Genomic DNA, 18,429 nt, shown 5'->3' on the forward strand with positions numbered 1-18,429 from the left:
AAGATTTAAAAAAGTGATAGTAACTTTACATGAGCACATTGGACTCTGTATTTTAAAATGGTTTCTTATGTCAGAAATGACAGCATTTTTTTATTAGTGAGATATGTTGATCCTACAACAGCATGTATTTTTACTTTTGTCTTAGGAAGGAGAAAACATCTTCTATTTGGCAGTTGACGATATAGAAACAGATACGGAGCTGCTGATTGGCTGCCTGGACAGCGACATGGAGGCCGATGAGGAAGAACAGCAAGTTATGACAGTGATCAGTGAAGAGGAAGGTAAACTTTCTAAAGGACAATCAACAGCTAGCAGAAAAGGTATTAACTCTAACTGGTGGGCCAGGAGAATGCAAGTTGTAGGAGGAATAAAGTTTGAAATGTGCTTGAATTATAACGGCATTGTAATAGCGTGTTCTCAAAATAAAGTTAGTTTTTGTCAGAATTCTCAGAGGGTATCCAGCCGTGAGCCTGTCTTCCAGCAGGGAGGGAATGGTGGGTTGGAGGGCGTGATGGATGTGTTCTGCAGGCCGCCAGGGTCTGTGTCGGCTCCCTGCCCTCACTGGTAGGGGACTAGTAATGGGGATTTTTGTCCTCTAGCCCTGACTTTGTCATTCACCCGTGTTGTAACCAGGCTGGTCACTGACTCTGAGGCTTTACTTTCTCTTCTGCATGTGGGGAACGGCGAGTGCAGAGGTCCTGTCGGGCCCTGTGGGAGTTTTCCTGCGCCGCACTCTTGTTTAAGACCTTTGAGAATCTGGAGCATCTGGAAATGTCCCTCCGTCTGGTTGCAGAGACCCACAGCGCTGCGGGGTTGTGCTAGCAGGGTCACCGGAAACGCGCAGTGACTGGGGATGGACTTGCTTCTGTCAGCCCCGCGGTCTAGGAGGTGCATGTCACTTGCGTGTCCTCTGCCAGTGGGTGACCACTTGTCATCAGGGCTTGTTTCTCTCACTTGTGTTTTACTCCTGATCGGTCACAAGGGAATTGTGAAGGGTGGGGTAGGTGTTCACGTTTTCCAAAAGGCTGATCTTTTCTATAGAGTATTTTTCCTTTTGCTCAACAAAGCCACTTCAGAAGTGACATGGGTTTCTTTAGTCACTGTGGTATTGATGTCTTTTATGTGAATTTTCTGTTTTAACTGTATGTCATTGACTGAGAAAGTCTGAGTCTTCTCAGTATTGCCATATTATGCCTCTGTTTTATTTGCCTGGAATATTTAAAAGGAAGACGAGGACAGGCTATCAGTTTTGTCTTTCCAATTTGCATTATGTTGTTGGGATATCAGATTTGGGGTGATGGGAATTATTTCTGTATAATTTTGTGTTCTCTTTATTTTTGTATTTATTTTCAACGCTGCCCCAAGGGTATGGTATTACTGTGTCCACCGTTTTACCTTAAAAATAAGTCTCCTACTTATTACCATCGTGACTTATATAATAAAATAACAGTTTCTTTTATAAAAAAGAATCAATGGAAACTTAAATAGATCTTTAGAATTTAGTTTTGTTTATAAAAGCAAAACATAAAATCCCCCAAACAAACAAAAGAGCCCCCCAAAATAGATCTAGCAAAGACAAACAGCCAGCAAAAGAAACAAAGAATCCACTCAAATGTCAATCAGTGGAGAGTTTGGTTAAATAAGTAAGTTATGGTACCTTAAAGTTTAAAAAAAATTGACTTAAGAAAATACTAAATGGAAAAAACAGCTATGTATGAAACTACATAAAAAGTATGATCATAAAGGTAGCTATTGTTAGACTCTATAAAATACGAATTCACAAAAGATAAGTCAGTCATGGAAAGAGATTACAATAGTTGTCTCTTCATTATGGGGTTATTGGTGATTTTTATTCCTTCATATTTTCTGCATTTTATCTAAATCTGATTGTATTTGATAATCAGGAGGCACATGTAAGTTAAATGGCGCTCTTTGAAGTGTGGTATAGCCGTGGCAGTCCGCGTGGGACTGCCGGCCGGAGAGACAGTTGGGCCTCACTCCGCGCGCTGGGATGAGTGCTGTTATGACCCTGGTCTTTTTTCACTTATATGTGAGATTCCCCTTGGTAATTCAGCATAGTTCGCCTTGGTTGGGCTTCTCTCTTCTTGCAGCTAAAAGTGAACTCAAGATGACCTGTTTCAGGGAAGACTGGCTTTCCAGTTCAACGTTTGTAATAACTCTTTGATGTGAAAGGTTAATGTTACAGGGTAAATTGAAAGTTGATTTTGAATTGGTGAAACACAAGTTAAACGGTTTTAAAAAAATGTTCTGGTAACACTTTCTGTTATTTTTCATGGGAAGCCTATTCATACTTATAGCGATAATAAAAATTTGTTAAGCTGGTATCATTAGCACAGTTAATTTTGATTTTAAAATGAGGGCAAAGCTGAGCAGTTCTTGGCTCTTCATTTTTGTCTCATAATTCTGCTTGCTTGTAAATATGCAGATCGCTTTGGCTGTAAAGAGGACTATGCCTGTCCCCAGTGTGAATCGAGTTTTACCAGTGAGGAAATTCTTGCCGAGCATCTTCAGACATTGCACCAGAAACCCACAGAGGAGAAAGAATATAAGTGCAAGAGCTGTGGGAAGAAATTCCCAGTTAAGCAGGCTTTGCAAAGACAGTGCGTACATTAAAGATAATCTCTGAAGTTATAAGCCGACACTTTAACTCATTTATTTGGTTTGTCTTATAGTTAGTTTCTAACCTGTGTGCCTGTGTGATGGTGTGTGTATAGAGATTAAGCATTCTTTATTGTCATTGTCATTAACTTTTCTTATGTTGATTTTTCAAACATTCTGTTTATGAAGTTTAACAACTTGCCATTAAATATTAAGCTTATTGGTGTACTAATCTGAAATCTGATATGCATAATTTAGCTAGTGCTTTGAGGTGGCAGATCGCGTTTCAGTGATCTGTATGTGATACTCCCTCTGAAATCAGGTAAAAAAAAAGTTAACAAAATGGAGAGAGTTTGGAGTATAGAGAATACAGGGACATTTTGGAAAGCACTGTTTATTTCATAGCAGTGTTGGAGAAATCACTTTAAAGATGAATATGTACAAGATATAAGGATGGAATGAATTAAATGGTCCCACCCATTGCTCGGCACCCTGTATTATTTTTACTATTTATATTAACAGCATATAAATTTATCCTTTTATTTAAGTATTTTACAGTATCATAAGTTACTAAAAATGAGAAAGTGTATGCATATATTTATAAACTTTTATTTTTAACAGAATGTCACCTTGCATATGAGCAAGAAATCTTTAACATAGGCTTAATGTTTCATTTTTTATTTATTCAAGTAAAATTTTGAAACATGCTGTATTTCATATTAAAATAATTGTCATATATCTATCCACTTTTGCTTATGATATTTGAGATTAAAAATTTCTATTCAGAACTTGAAAAATTTTAACTTTTATAATGGCAGGAGATTATACATTTGGAAATTCTCTTATATACTTTTAAACAAGCAAAGACTATATACTTTTTAATGAATATATTTTAAAACTGCACTCTAGTCAGTTTGTATTGAATTTATGTTATATATACTACATCAAACGTACTTTTGCTGAGCTGAGTCTTACTGCTAGGTGCTACTAAAAAGTTTAAAGGGCAAAAGACAGAATAGAAAGGGAGATCATGAATGTGACTTTATTCGAAGTAGAGGTATTTTCATACGTTTTTGTCCTAGACTTCCAGTTTTTTTGTTTGTTTTTCTATTTCCCCTCAGTGTTCTTCAGTGCTCAGCGAAAAGCAGTCTGAAGGATTCCTCACGAAGTTTTCAGTGCTCTGTTTGCAATTCTTCCTTCAGCTCAGCATCGAGGTTTTGTGTCTGAGTTATCAGATGGCTGTTACATGATTGTGGGTCATTATTGGCATGCATGCTTTCATGCTTCTTAGTGATTTAGTATCATATGGCTACAGAATCTCAGTGCTTTCCTTCCTGCCTGCCTAGGTAATGCTTATAATGACCCTGAAGCTCTCCTGTGAGCATGCATTACGAAAGCCTGTCAGGATGCTAGAAATGAATAGGTGTCCTCACCATTTCTTCTCCCTGTTCCCCTGTCCTGATTGTCTTGCAGTTTTGAACAGCACCAGGAGACGTGCCAGGGAGATGCCAGGTTTGTGTGTAAGGCGGACAGCTGTGGGAAGAGGCTGAAGAGCAAGGAAGCCCTGAGGAGACACCAGGAGAATGTTCACACCGGTGAGGAGTCATCAGAGGACCATGTTTAAAGGGGCCTCCTCTCCCCAGGCTGCTGCGGTCTGTTCTTAATTCTCACTCTCAAGGACAGAGCTTGCTTTTCCATTGTATTTCACACAGATGTAGATCTCTGGAAGTGGAATTTTTTTTTTCACTGAACATTATTTCCTTTTAAGTTGATTTCAGTGATAGTCATCATTTTTCCCATTTCCGAATTAATCATAACTGGAAACCTAAGCTAGGATCTGTTTGTGCTTGGTAGCCAGGTGTATTAAGAATTAATATTTTAAGTAGTAATTTTAGTGCTTCAGCATGTGAAATTTCTCTTATAGTAGATACATTTAAAAACTACATATTTAAAAACTTCTAACGATGGCTCTTCTGCCTTAATATTTTCACAGTAAAACTTCATTTTTTAAAAAACTCTTACATTTCTCCTGTATTTGAGAAAATTACTGGCTATGTTTTGACATGCAAATTGAATATATTTGGATTTATAAAGCAGATACAATTTGAATTTTTTCTAATGGCCAGCTAAACAATAGCTAAACAGTTAGAAGCTTTGTTACTTAGGTTTCAGCTGCCTAGCACACAGTAAATGCATTTTGGTTTAGGGGTTGAATCTGTTGCACTAAACTGAACAGATTAATACTTTCAGAGTTAGTGATTCGTTTCCTCAGTGGCTTTTCCTTAAAGGAGACTGTGGTTCACGGCCCTTCCCATACCCTTCTGTACTGATACTTTTCTCGGGTGATTACTGTTACTGTCGGCTTAAGGGTGGAACTATCTTTCTGGACAGGAGGGGAGTGTTATTTCTTTTCTCTATCCTGTTTATTCGCACATTCAGGGGGAAAGAATAGTTGGAACTCAGCTTCTGTTTCCTGTATTTATTCAGTGTCCAAAAAGTGTCTCCTTTAACGCTAGTTGGGAAAGCTTGTGTGAGCATGACCACTGGATCCGACCTCACATCAGCGGTTTGGGCCGACTCTGAGTACCAGCCATGTGTGAGAGCTCAGGGTGCAGGAGGTGTGCCTTGTAAAACACAGCTTCAGAAGGCTGTACAGCGCTTAGACTTCACAGTGTCCTGACTCCTCTCTCTCCTTTTGAATGATACATGACCGATGCAGAGAAGGTGGCATTTTTCTGAATTCTTTATACTTGGGCCTTTTCTAGGTTTGCAAAAGGCAGTCATAACTTTTTGATAGACCTGTCTCTTCATAGTTTTTGCTTTTTAATAGCTGTTATGGTTTAAAATGCTGTTCTTAATTTCCCCCATCTTTGTCTGCAGTGTATTATAACAAATCTTTTATGTCATTTTTAAAGTTAACTTTGCTGAACTAAGTAAAAAACCAGATGCACACTAAAACTCTGGAAACTTATGTTCTTGTTATTCGGCATGTGGTCTTCAGACTGCTATAAGCATAATTTCTTTAAGACTTCTTGTAGTTGGTTTGGATATTAAAATATTACTGATTCCGAAAACTCATGGTGATTTTGTAGGAGTGAATTTATAAAGGGAAGTTTTTTATTTTTCTATGTTCTGGATTCTATAAAATGTGAAACTTACTGTATTTCAGCCAAAGGCCACATGCATACTTTTTGCTGGAATTGGTACACAGTCCGCCTCTCATTCATAGCCTCTCTCTTGCTTCTTCTGTCTGTGAACTACATGGACATTTGGAGAAAGAATATTCCATATTTAGAACAATGAAAAAAGCAGTGTTTATACATATGGTTGTAGAAGCTGTTACTCTAGAAAGACAAAGGTATTCAAGGAAAGAGAAGGTCATGCAGCTTTACCACTGACAAGGACAAATGTTCCTTGTTAGGTGATATGAATTTAAGATACTGAGAAGAGAGAAGCTGAATTTTTAAATATGAATCACATTTTTCCATAGCAACTGTAACATATGGTGGGTAGTTTCTCAGACTAGCTCCTGGAAGCACACTTAACCCACGTTGTGCTGAAGCTCACAATACTTAAGTAACCGTGTATTCAGTATTGTTGAATTAATTTTTCTTGCATCTCCCACATTTGTTAGTAATGTGTTCCTGACTGTTTTTGAAAGCTGAATCGGAAAGTGAAATATCAGACTTACCTGAATATAGTAAACTAAAGTGGCATAAAGTCTGGTTGTAGCTTCGTAGTTGCTCTTGTCCTTGACCCTGGGGAAACTTGTAGGGTGGTGTCCTTTCCAGTTACTCAAGAGGAAGCAGTGAGGGTGTCGATCCCCTTGACCCACCTTAACCATCTTAACCATTTTTTCTCTTTTGATTTGATTCAGTGGTTGCTGACCAAGAGATTTTGATTTTACAGGAGATAACATTTACTTACATTCTCAGGCAAACAGTCATAAACTCTCCCCATATTTCTTCTGAGGACTAGGATTCTGGTTCTAGGATAAAGACTAGAGGCCATGAGGAGGAGAGAAAAGGTTGAAGAGGAGGGATGGTAGGTAGCCTCTGACTCCAGTGGCAGAGCGTGGCAGCAGTGTTGGGAAAGGTGGGGTAGGTGATCATGGAAATCTCACTTCTACCACTGTTCTCTCCCTCAAGCCTGACCTCGCTGGTGGGAAAGAAAAAAGGTCTAAACTCAGAGAGCAGCTGGTATAAGGGGTGAGCAGGGACAGCAGAGGACTGTGGGGTTGTTGTGCTGTTCAGATACTCAGTTACGGCCACTCTTTGTGACCCCATGGACTGCAGCAGGCCAGGCTCCCCTGCTCTCCACCGTCTCCAGGAGTTTGCTCGAACTCACGTCCAGTGAGTCGGTGATGCTGTTCAACCATCTCATCCTCTGTCGTCTCCTCCTCCTGCCTTCAATCTTTGCCAGCATCTGCTGGGGTCCAGCCTTGGCAGGATCCAGGGGTACCCTCAGGGTGAACGGCATCGGAGAGAGAGAGAGAGAGAGAGAGAGAGAGAGAGAGTGAGACACCAGACTGGGGGTGTTTGCAGGGTCTGGCAATGCTTTATTTTTTACCATAGCTTTTATACCCTAAGTTAGTACATTTCTAAGGGGAAGATAGTTTAACATTACATCAGCTTGTCCTTCAGGAAACCAGGATGTTTTCTGCATACTTCTTTGTTTATGAGGGTCTTGTACATTATCTTCTGGCCTTGGGGCCTATTGACATTTTATGCAAGTCAGGTGAATGTAAACCTATTTTTAGTTTCTGTGGTGATCTTAACAGAAAAGTTGCAGTCTCTTAGGGCAACAGTACAGCATGTCACAACATAGTAGAAATATAACCTTGTTAACATAAAGGTCAATTCTTTTGCAGAAGTTTGTCAGTTGAATTTATCTAAAAGGTTTATCCCATACAGACTCTGCAGCTTCGGTGAGGCAGCCTCTGCCTAGCACTCCTGGCTAACAGTTAACAACCATCTCATTGTTACCACACTGGGGCTAAGCTCTTATTTTTCTAGATCTATAACTATATTAACAATGGTTTCCACTGCACAACCTTAGCACATTAAGAGCAAAAACACAGCAAGCAAATGTTAACCCAATAACCACTTTTAGAATAATTTTTCTTGTGTTTTCTAATAGGGCTTCCTCACCCCCCGAAGGGCTCTATGTCTATTAGGGCCTTTATATGATCAGGTTCTTTATGCTATTTTATGATTAGGGTATTATGAGCAGTCATGCATATTAGTACCAAGGGCATAAACACATTTGCTAAACAAACTAGAATGCCAGCAAAGGAGTTTAAATTAAAACACTCCTTTCATCCTGGATAATCTCATAAGATACCGCCACCTGGGAGACATACTGATTAAAGTTCCAAGTTGATTCTTATTTGGAAAGAGATCGGGGAAGGCCTTCTGCCTATGTCTCAGAAATTAGGGAGTAGTCTATTAAAGCAAGCATCAGAAAGACAGATATCATCTTTAAGGTGAGCGCCAGGGGCAGCTTTTCGAAATCCCTGGAATCCTGATCTGCCTTGCTTGTCAGGTTTCCTCCTTATGACCTTGTCATGGGTGGGATCTCATGTGCTGGCTCCCGGAAGGCATCAGGGTCTTTTCCAGTGAGTCAGATCTTGGAATCAGGTGGGCAAAGTATTGGAGCTTCAGCTTCAGCATCAATCCTTCCAATGAATAGTCTGGGTTGATTTACTTTAGGATGGACTGGTTTGATCTCCTTGCAGTCCAAGGGACTCTCAAGAATCTAATCCAACACCACAGTTCAAAAGCATCAATTCTTTGGCACTCAGCCTTCTTCATGGGCCAGTACTCACATCCATATATGACTGTTGAGAAAACCATAGCTGTCACTATATGGACCTTTGTCGGCAAAATGATGTCTCTGCTTTTTAAAACACTGTATCAGTTTGTCATAGCTTTTCTTTTTTTTTTTTTTTTATTATTATTATTTTTTTTATTATTATTTTTTTTTTTTCCAGTGGGTTTTGTCATACATTGATATGAATCAGCCATGGATTTACATGTATTCCCAATCCCGATCCCCCCTCCCACCTCCCTCTCCACCCCAGCTTTTCTTCCAAGAAGCAAGTGCCTTTTAATTTCAGGGCTGCAATCATTGTCCATAGTGATTTTGGAGCCCACGAATATAAAAGCTGTGACTGTTTCCATTTTTCCCCTTCTATTTGCCATGAAGCGATGGGACCAGATGCCATGATCTTCATTTTTTGAGTGTTGAGCTTTAAGCCAACTTTTTCAGTCTCTTCTTTCACCTTCATCAAAAGGCTCTTTAGTTCCCTTTAGCTTTCTGCCATAAGGGTGGTATCATCTGCATATCTGAACTTATTGATATTTCTCCCAGCAATCTTGATTCCAGCTTGTGCTTCATCCAGCCCAGCATTTTGCATGATTTACTTTGCATATTAAGTTAAATAAGCAGGGTGACAATATACAACCTTGACGTACTCCTTTCCCAATTTAGAACCAGTCAGTTGTTCCATGTCTGGTTCTAACTGTTGTTTCTTGACCTGCATGCAGGTTTCTCAGGAGACAGGTCAGGTGGTCTGGTATTCCCATTTCTTTCAGAGTTTTCCAGTTTGTTGTGATCCACAAAGTCAAAGGCTTCAGTGTAGTCAATGAAGCAGACTTAGATGTTTTTCTAGAATTCTTTGGCTTTTTCTATGATCCAGTGGACATTTACAATTTGATCTCTGGTTCCTCTGCCTTTTCTAAGTCCAGATTGTGCATCTGGAAGTTCTTGGTTCACATACTTTTGAAGGCTCGCTTGAAGGATTTTGAGCATTACCTTGCTAGCATTTGAAATGAGTGCCTTTGTGCGGTAGTTTGAACATTCTTTGATATTGTCTGTCTTTGGGATTGTAATGAAAACTAACCTTTTCCAGTCACATGTCCACTGCGAAGTTTTCCAAATTTGATGACATATTGTGTGCAGCACTTTAATGCATCATCTTTTATGCAAACTGGAAAAGAGGGTATATTCTTTCTCAGTGGCCCTTCATGTTTTAATAGATATGTATAAAGAATTGATGACCAAATGCATGCTGTAAGATACTCATTTTGGTCAGGAGAATTTTCTCCTTTATTGGCCATATTACTTGTCAATCACCAAGAAAAATTTTCTTGGCTGTACTATTTAACATGTTAAAAATAGTGCATTATATGAAATAAGTATCTTGAATGATGACAACAATTAATATTTTACTTTTTCTGAAGGCATTCCTCTCCCATAAACACAATCTTTTAAAAAAATTATTTTGTTACCTTGCTTTCTACTGATTTTAGATTTCTTGCAAAAAAAAGAGAGAAGGAGAGGACTGGATAGGGTTGAGGTTGTGGCGGGAATAGGCATGGATTAGTTATTGGGGGCCAAGTGATGGATGCATGGTAGTTCATTTTATTAATTTTTTATTGATTATTTGAAATCAAAAGTTGAAAAAATATCCCATGGTTATGTATATGATATTGTTATTACATTGTATTTGAAAATCCTATTTTATTCATTCTTTTGTTTTCTATAACCACTGTGAAATTTGAAACGACCTACTATAATTATGATCACTATGAAGAAGACAAAAATTAAGCTTTGTAGGATTTGTATAATATTATGAATGTCAAGTAATGTTTTACTGTTCTTGATCTTACTTTATTCTGGTTTTTAACATTAATTTTGGTTAATTATATACTCAATGATCTTGCAAGCTTGTAGTGCTGAAAAGAATAACCTATGAATTCCATTTTTAAAAACCCAGCTGAATAAATAAAATATTCTGTTAAAATATAAAGCAAGTGGCAAAATCAGCTTATGAATGAATAAATCCAATGTTTTATGTACACATGTGATTAATTTTAATTTTTCATGGAAGTGTGCTTTACTGTTTTAATACTAAATTGGTATATGCAGAGGTGAAAAGCCCATGTTGTATATGTAGAAAGCAGTATTCCAAGCTAAATAGTACTCAGATTTTTTAAAGAAAAGTTTAAAAACATAGCCTATTGTTTATCTGAATTTAATGGATATGTTTACAAAACTGACAATTTTGGAGTTACAAGTGAAGAAGATGAAATACCCTTTTAGAAATTATATATCACCCGGAAACACTTATCTAATGCTCCTCTTAATAGTTTCATGTAAATCATGGTGGTATTTTATTTTATTTCATTTGTGTTTTTCTTTAGGGGATCCTAAGAAAAAACTCATATGTACAGTGTGCAGTAAAAAGTGTTCTTCAGCCTCAAGCCTACAGGAACATAGGAAGGTCAGTAAAATAAAGGCTAATGTTCATCATAGTTAAGATTTTTAGTCATAGTGTCTGCAAGGAAAAATATTAATTGCTTTGTATATTGTGAAGACAGAGCTTTGTCATTAATTTTATACTAATATACTCTAAGGGGCTTCCCTGGTAGCTTAGCTGGTAAAGAATCTGCCTGCAGTGCAGACCTCAGTTCGATTCCTGGATCAGGAAGATCCCCTGGAGGAGGGCATGGCAATCCACTCCAGCATTCTCGCCTGGAGCATCCCATGGACAGAGGAGCCTGGTGGGCTCCAGTCCATGGGGTCACAGAGTTGGACACGACTGAACACCTGGGCACACCCTGTATGCTAAAGAGCAAGACTGATACACAGAAGAGCCAGCTCTTGCCAAAGAATATTGTGAGCTGTTTGCTGTTATTCAGAATAAGTAGAAACATTACTCCAATGCAGTATAGTGTCTGAGTCCTTCATTACGACACCTCATCCTGGTTTCATGCTTCACCAGTTGCTATTTGCTCAGGAAATATTATATATTTGAGGAAACCACAATATTTTTGTGTATTTATAATATACTCTACAGTGATGTTTAGCCTGAAATATATGTGTATTATACTTAAGCCTGGCAAAACAAAGACAAGAGCTCTGTTATTTTGAAGAGCTTAAAGTAATGCAGAAAAATGTCAGAGTGTTGTCAGTGGAAATAGATGATTATGCAGTTGACCCTCGCACAGCACGGGTCTGAGCTGTGCTGGCCCACTGGCGGCATTTTTCAGTTACACATACTCCAGTGCTGTAGTCAGGGCTTGGCTGAGTTTGCAGATGCGGAGGGCCCACTGTAAAGTTACACAGTGTCCCCACTGAAAGGGGAGGTGAGGAGGCGTGCGAGTGGGGGTGCAGTGGGTCTCACCCCCAGGGCCCTCTGTTGTTCAGTGGTCAGGGGCATTAGGAGAAAAGAAGTTTAATACATTTTGTAATAAACATAACCCAGTTTACTAAGTTACTATTTTAATATGAAAGTTAACCTGAAAAAAATGGCAGCTATTAACCCTAACAGCGTTAGCACTTGTTAATCAAATTTATGACAGAATAGAGTTAAAATAGAGTTTAGAGTTTTGTTCATATAATGGGAGAGTCCAAAAATTTATTTTATATATTACTATAACAAAGATACAAATGATTATTTCCTGATTTCACATATGATTTTTTCAGAATATCTATGAGCATGTGATACTGTCTTTTAATCATTTAATACTAAAGAAGAGGAGATGGTACCAGTGGAAGTGATATTTTACATTATAGTTTATAAATTGAATTTTGTCTCTTTGTTCATGTATGGATATATTCCAAAATAACTTGACAGATCTTAAAATTCATATGATATTCAGTGCAATATCTTCAACTCTTTAGGCTGTGGATTTAACCTGTAACACATAAGGTAGTTAAATTATTAAGATGTCTAGGGTTATATCCTGCATGTTCAGTGATTTTGATCTTCAGGGAGAAACGACGGAACGAGCAGTGGGCAGAGTGAGGACTGAGGATGTCACATTCCGTCCCTGACCCTCCGTGTAGCCTTGGGCCTCTGGTTGAGTGTGACATGGAACTGGTCGGTGTTTCCCGGTTTCCTAAGTGCCACGAAATTGCTTTGTTTATTCAGTTTCCAAGTGGTTATCTTATCAGGTTGTTTAGAAACAGAGAGTACTTGAGGAATTGACATGTAATTCTTATTTGAGGGCCATGCTCGTCTTCTCTATCATTCCAAATTTAGCGTAAGTGCTAACTGAAGGAAGCCCTGAAGCTGCTTTCTTAAAGTTCAGTGCAGAAGCCAATGCAGATACTGCTGCTTCTATGTCTCTCTTTCTCCCCATCACCCTTAAAGCTTCTGAAGCAGAACCTAGTCCGAGACCAGAAGTGTAAAATCCAGCTGAATAGACAGTTTCTGAATGTCCTCATGGTTCTAGAATTCTTTGTTTTCTTTCTCTGATTTTAGAAAGTTGAAAATGAAGATACCTTACCAAATTTAAAATTTTGCCAAGTAGAATATTTCAACAAAGTTGGTTGTGGGACATAATTCTGAAAAATGTCCTCTTCTCCATTTATATTCTTCATAATACAAAGAAGATGTCCCCGGGGAATATCTCTATAGACAGATTTAAATCCCACCTGGTGGTGGAATACAGTCTCCAAGTTGTTTCTGCAGAATGTTAGTAACTTGGTAGCTCAGTGTAGCTCTTTGTCCATCACAGCATCGCTCCTTTGACATATTCTGAATCCACAGGCAGCTTCTGTAGACTCCATTTTTGAGTCTATTCTTATCGTTGTTGCTCTTTAGTAGCTAAGTTGTGTCCTACTTTTGCAACCCCATGTACTGTAGCCCACCAGCCTCCTCTGTCCTGGCATTTCCGAGGCAAGAATACTGAAGTGGATTGCCATTTCCTTCTCCAGGGAATCTTTCCAACCCGGGGGTCAAACCCTCATCCCTTGCATCTCTTGCATTGGCAGGTGGACTCTTTACCTCTGAGCCAACAGGGAAGCCCTGTTTTTATAGTTGGGTATGTCTAATAGCTACTAAAATTTGGTGCCGGTATTTCACCTTAACAGCAGACGATGATCTATGCATATGCCACATTTACATTATAGTCTAGACTCAGCATTCAAAAAACTAAGGTCATGGCATCCAGTCCTATTACTTCATGGCAAATAGATAGGAAAAAAGTGGAAACAGTGATAGATTTTATATTCTTGGGCTCCAAAATCACCGAAGATGGTGACTGCAGCCACGAAATTAAAAGATGCTTGCTTCTTGGAAGAAAAGCTATGACAAACCTGAGTTCAGTCATTCAGTCATGTATGACTCTTTGCAACCCCATGGACTATAGCACGCTAGGCTTCCCTGTCCATCACCAAATTTGCTCAAACTCATGTCCATTGAGTCGGTGATGCCATCCCACAATCTCATCCTTTGTTGTCCGTTTCTCCCCGTGCCTTCAATCTTTCCCAGCATCAGGGTCTTTAAAAAGAGTCAGCACTTCGCATCAGGTGGCCAAAGTATTGTAGTTTCAGCTTCAGCATCAGTCCTTCCAATGAATATTCAGGACTGATTTCATTTAGGATTGACTGGTTGGATCTCCTTGCAGACCTACAGACCCTCAAGAGTCCTCTCCAACTCCAGAGTTCAAAAGCATCAATTCTTCGGTGCTCAGCTTTCTTTGTAGTCCAACTCTCACAAGTCATCCATACATGACTACTGGAAAAACCATAGCATTGACCGGACGGACCTTTGTCAGCAAAGTAATGTCTCTGCTTTTTAATATGCTGTCTAGGTTGGTCGTAACGTTTCTTCCAAGGAGCAAGTGTCTTTTAATTTCATGGCTGCTGTCACCATCTGCAGTGATTTTGGAGCTCCAAAAAATAAAGTCTGTCACTGTTTCCCCATCTATTTGCCATGAAGTGATGGGACTAGATGCTATGATCTTAGTTTTCTGAATGTTGAGTTTTAAGCCTGGTTTTTCACTCTCCTCTTTCACTTTCATCAAGAGGCTTTTTAGTTCTTCTTCACTTTCTGCCATAAGGGTGATGTCATCTGCATATCTGAGGTTATTGATATTTCTCCTGGCAATCTTGATTCCAGCTTGTGCTTCATCCAGCCCAGAGTTTCTCATGATGTATTCTGCATGTAAGTTAAAATAAACAGGGTGACAATATACAGCCTTGGCATACTACTTTCCTATTTGGAACCAGTCTGGTGTTCGATGTCCAGTTCTAACTGTTGCTTCCTGACCTGTATACAGGTTTCTCAGGAGGCAGGTAAGGTGGTCTGACATTCCCATCTCTTTCAGAATTTTCCACAGTTTGTGGTAATCCACAGAGTCAAAGGCTTTGGCATAGTCAATAAAGCAGTAGTAGATGTTTTTCTGGAACTCTCTTGCTTTTTTGGTGATCCAACAAATATGGGCAATTTGATCTCTGGTTCCTCTGCCTTTTCTAAATCCAGCTTGAACATCTGGAAGTTCATGGTTCACATATTGCTGAAGCCTGGCTTGGAGAATTTTGAGCATTACTGTCCTAGGTGTGAGATAAGTGCAATTGTGCGGTAGTTTGAGCATTCTTTGGCATTGCCTTTCTTTGGGATTGGAATGAAAACTGACCTTTTCCAGTCCTGTGACCACTGCTGAGTTGTGCAAATTTGCTGGCATACTGAATGCAGCACTTTCACAGCATCATCTTTTAGGATTTGAAATAGCTCAACTGGAATTCCATCACCTCCACTAGCTTTGTTCGTAGTGATGCTTCCTAAGGCCCACTTGACTTCACATTCCAGGATGTCTGGCTCTAGGTGAGTGATCACACCATTGTGATTATCTGGGTCATGAGGATCTTTTTTGTACAGTTCTGTGTATTTTTGCCACTTCTTCATATCTTCTGCTTTTGTTAAGTCCATACCATTTCCATTTCTGTCCTTTATTGTGCCCATCTTTGCATGAAATGTTCCTTTGGTATCTCTAATTTTCCTGAAGAGATCTCTAGTCTTTCCCAGTCTGTTATTTTCCTGTATTTCTTTGCATTGATCACTGAGGAAGGTTTTCTTATCTCTCCTTGCTAGTCTTTGGAACTCTGCATTCAAATGGGTACATCTTTCCTTTTTTCCTTTGCCTTTCTCTTCTCTTCTTTTCTCAGCTATTTGTAAGGCCTCCTCAGACAGCCATTTTGCCTTTTTGCATTTCTTTTTCTTGGGGATGGTCTTGATCACTGCCTCCTGTACAGGGTCATGAACCTCTGTCCATAGTTCATCAGGCACTCTGTCTATCACATGTAATCCCTTGAATCTATTTGTCATTTCCCCTGTATAATCATAAGGGATTTGATTTAGGTCACCTGAATGGTCTAACGGTTTTCCCCACTTTCTTCAATTTAAGTCTGAATTTGGCAATAAGGAGTTTGTGATCTGAGCCACAGTCAGCTCCCAGTCTTATTTTCCTGACTGTATAGAGCTTCTCCTTCTTCAGCTGCAAAGAATATAACCAGTCTGATTTCAGCAAACATAGCATATTAAAATAGGGGAGACATCACTTTGCTGACAAAGGTCCTTATAGTAATATCTATCGTTTTACCAGTAGTCTTGTACAAATGAGAGTGTTGGACAGTAAAGAATGGTGAGCATCGAAGAATTGATGTTTTCAAACTGTGGTTTGTGGAGAAGAGTCTTGAGAGTCCCTTGGACTGCAAGGAGATCAGACCTGTCAGTCATGGAAGAGATCAACCTTGACTATTGGAAGAACTGACTTTGTGTCTGAAACTCTAATACTTTCTTCACCTGATGCCGAGAGCTGACTCACTGGAAAAGACCCGGATACTGGGTAGATTGAGGGCAGGAGGAGAAGAGGGTGACAGAGGAGGAGATGGTTGGATGGCAAAAGTGACTCACTGGACATGAGTTTCAGCAAACTCTGGGAGATAATGAAGGATAGGGAAGCCTGGCATGCTACAGTTCATGGGGTCATGAAAAGCTGGACACGACTTTGACTGAACAACAACTAGACTAATACCTTGTATTACTATGTGCTGTCCTATATTACAATAAGATATGGTATGATCCTTCTTGGAACTTATTTAACTTGGGACATCAGATTATGAGTTATTATTCTCCATATCAATTTAGTAAGCTATAAACATTTTATAAAATGCTTTACTTAGCATTAGGCATAATTAATATCATTGTCACTTTAAATCTGTTCTATTAAACTTTTATAGGAGTTTTGAAAATAGCTTTGGTTGAGTTTTCCATTATGAATAAGAGAGTCAACACAGAAGTGCTTTCATGTAAACATTGTATTTTATAGTTTTGGAAATATCAAAGTTCAGTTCAGCCCTTGAAAATGTTTCATGTTTTGAAAGCCGTGAGAGTTAAGTAAACAAGTATATTTTGCAGTAATTTTAGAACTGCCATTTTTATATGGATAAATAATTTAAAATTTGTATATACTAATATAAATAGAGTATTGAAAATTAAACTAAATATGTGTTCATTTATGTATGTCTCAGAAGGCATGTCATGATTTTTTAGCTTGTTATTATAAAAGATACATGTTACAGAGTTTAAGAATATGAATCTGTTCTTAGTATCTTTAATTAAACATTACACTTCATATCATTGCTGTGAGGATCTTTGATGGTTGAAGTTGTACCCTTTAAAATTTCTTAGACTGAAGGCTTCCCTTCTGTACTGAGTGGTCCTTGACTTCTGAGTACTTGTGTACAGGCCCACACTGTTTTCAGAGGAACCATAGGACTCTGGACCCTGTACGTCTCCCTTCAAGGTTAGAAGCCACCGCATATAGGCAAGGATCTAAGTCAGAGTCCAGGGGAATGATGTCATCCTGCTCCGTCTTGTTGCTTTATCTTTTCTCTGCTTTGCCCATTTCTGTTCACTGACTCGCCAAGAATCAGACCCGACAGAAGCAGAAGGCTGATGGCAGCCTCAGACCGCGGTGTGGTTGGGTATAGGATTAAGGCTCACAGCGCAGACTCGGGACCTGTCAGCCTTGTGCCAGCTTCTGTTTCCCTTCCTGTGCCATCTTCTGCGGGTCCCTGTCTTGAGTTCTTCTGTGGTCACTTAGGTCAAGGGAGCCATTTTCCAGTCCTCCTCTCTTTAGTCATTGCTGTACCAATTCAGGGTCTTCTCTTTTGAGTTTTACTCTGTAGTGGCCCTTAGATATTCTGCAAGGATAGCCAGAATATCCTGCAGAAAGGCCAGTGCTTGTACGGGGTTTAGTTTTGTGAGCTCTACCTTGAATGAGTTTGAAACAAAAACATGACTTCACCAAGATGATTTTTCAGTCTTCAGCAAAACAGTAGGATGCTCGTCTTCATTGGGATGATCAACAGTTCTAATATAAGGCTGCTTGCAGCACATTGCTCTTTTTACATAGTTATGATAACAAACGAAACTTCTACTTCTACTGCCTATCCGGTTTCTCTAATGTAGTATTTGGGAGAGAAAGAGCCGAACTTGCTTGTAACCTTTATTTAGCTGGTTGATTGCTATTAAGTTATGCCCCTTATATATATATTTTTTGATGAAACTCATAAAAACTAATAAAACTTGAAGATTTTTAGCCTCCTGTCCTGCGGGAGTATTGTTGTGAGCTACACTCAAGTTTTCAGAATCATATCTTTGTCTTTCATGGTAATTAATATTTAGATCTTTACTACATACGTTTAAGTTTTAAGTAGTGTTGACTACTGGAAAGGGAATATTTTTAGTGGCAAGTTTTTCCATTCCATTTCCATATCCATTCCAAATATGCCAAATTTTGGCATATTTCCAAGTCTAAATTTGTGTATAACAGAGATTTAATATATATTAGGTATAATTTTTGCAGAGTATAAACTTTTTATGTACTTCAGAAATAGGTCATCTGTTTTACATATTTAAGTACCATACAGTTTTACGTTTTTTAATGATCATGTTCTACTAGGTAACTTAAGTTCATTGCATTTTCAGTTTCTTATATAGGGTAATATGAA

General features: G+C 38.8%; 1 protein-coding gene across 10 annotated transcripts in view; it reads left to right on the top strand.

The window, feature by feature from the left end:
- The window catches only part of PRDM5 (PR/SET domain 5), a 268,633-nt gene that overhangs the window by 119,918 nt on the left and 130,286 nt on the right, over nucleotides 1–18,429 (top strand). For 7 of the 10 annotated variants that reach the window (XM_061164114.1, XM_061164108.1, XM_061164113.1 and 4 more), the window contains 5 exons: nucleotides 146–320; nucleotides 2,447–2,621; nucleotides 3,741–3,833; nucleotides 4,093–4,214; nucleotides 10,827–10,906. In XM_061164114.1, coding sequence (XP_061020097.1) covers nucleotides 146–320; nucleotides 2,447–2,621; nucleotides 3,741–3,833; nucleotides 4,093–4,214; nucleotides 10,827–10,906 — 645 coding nt within the window. The remainder of the gene's footprint in view (nucleotides 1–145; nucleotides 321–2,446; nucleotides 2,622–3,740; nucleotides 3,834–4,092; nucleotides 4,215–10,826; nucleotides 10,907–18,429) is intronic. The other 3 variants (XM_061164115.1, XM_061164112.1, XM_061164109.1) reach the window with 2 other exon arrangements.

This window comes from Dama dama, chromosome 17, assembly GCF_033118175.1.
Source record: "Dama dama isolate Ldn47 chromosome 17, ASM3311817v1, whole genome shotgun sequence".
Lineage (NCBI taxonomy): Eukaryota > Metazoa > Chordata > Mammalia > Artiodactyla > Cervidae > Dama > Dama dama.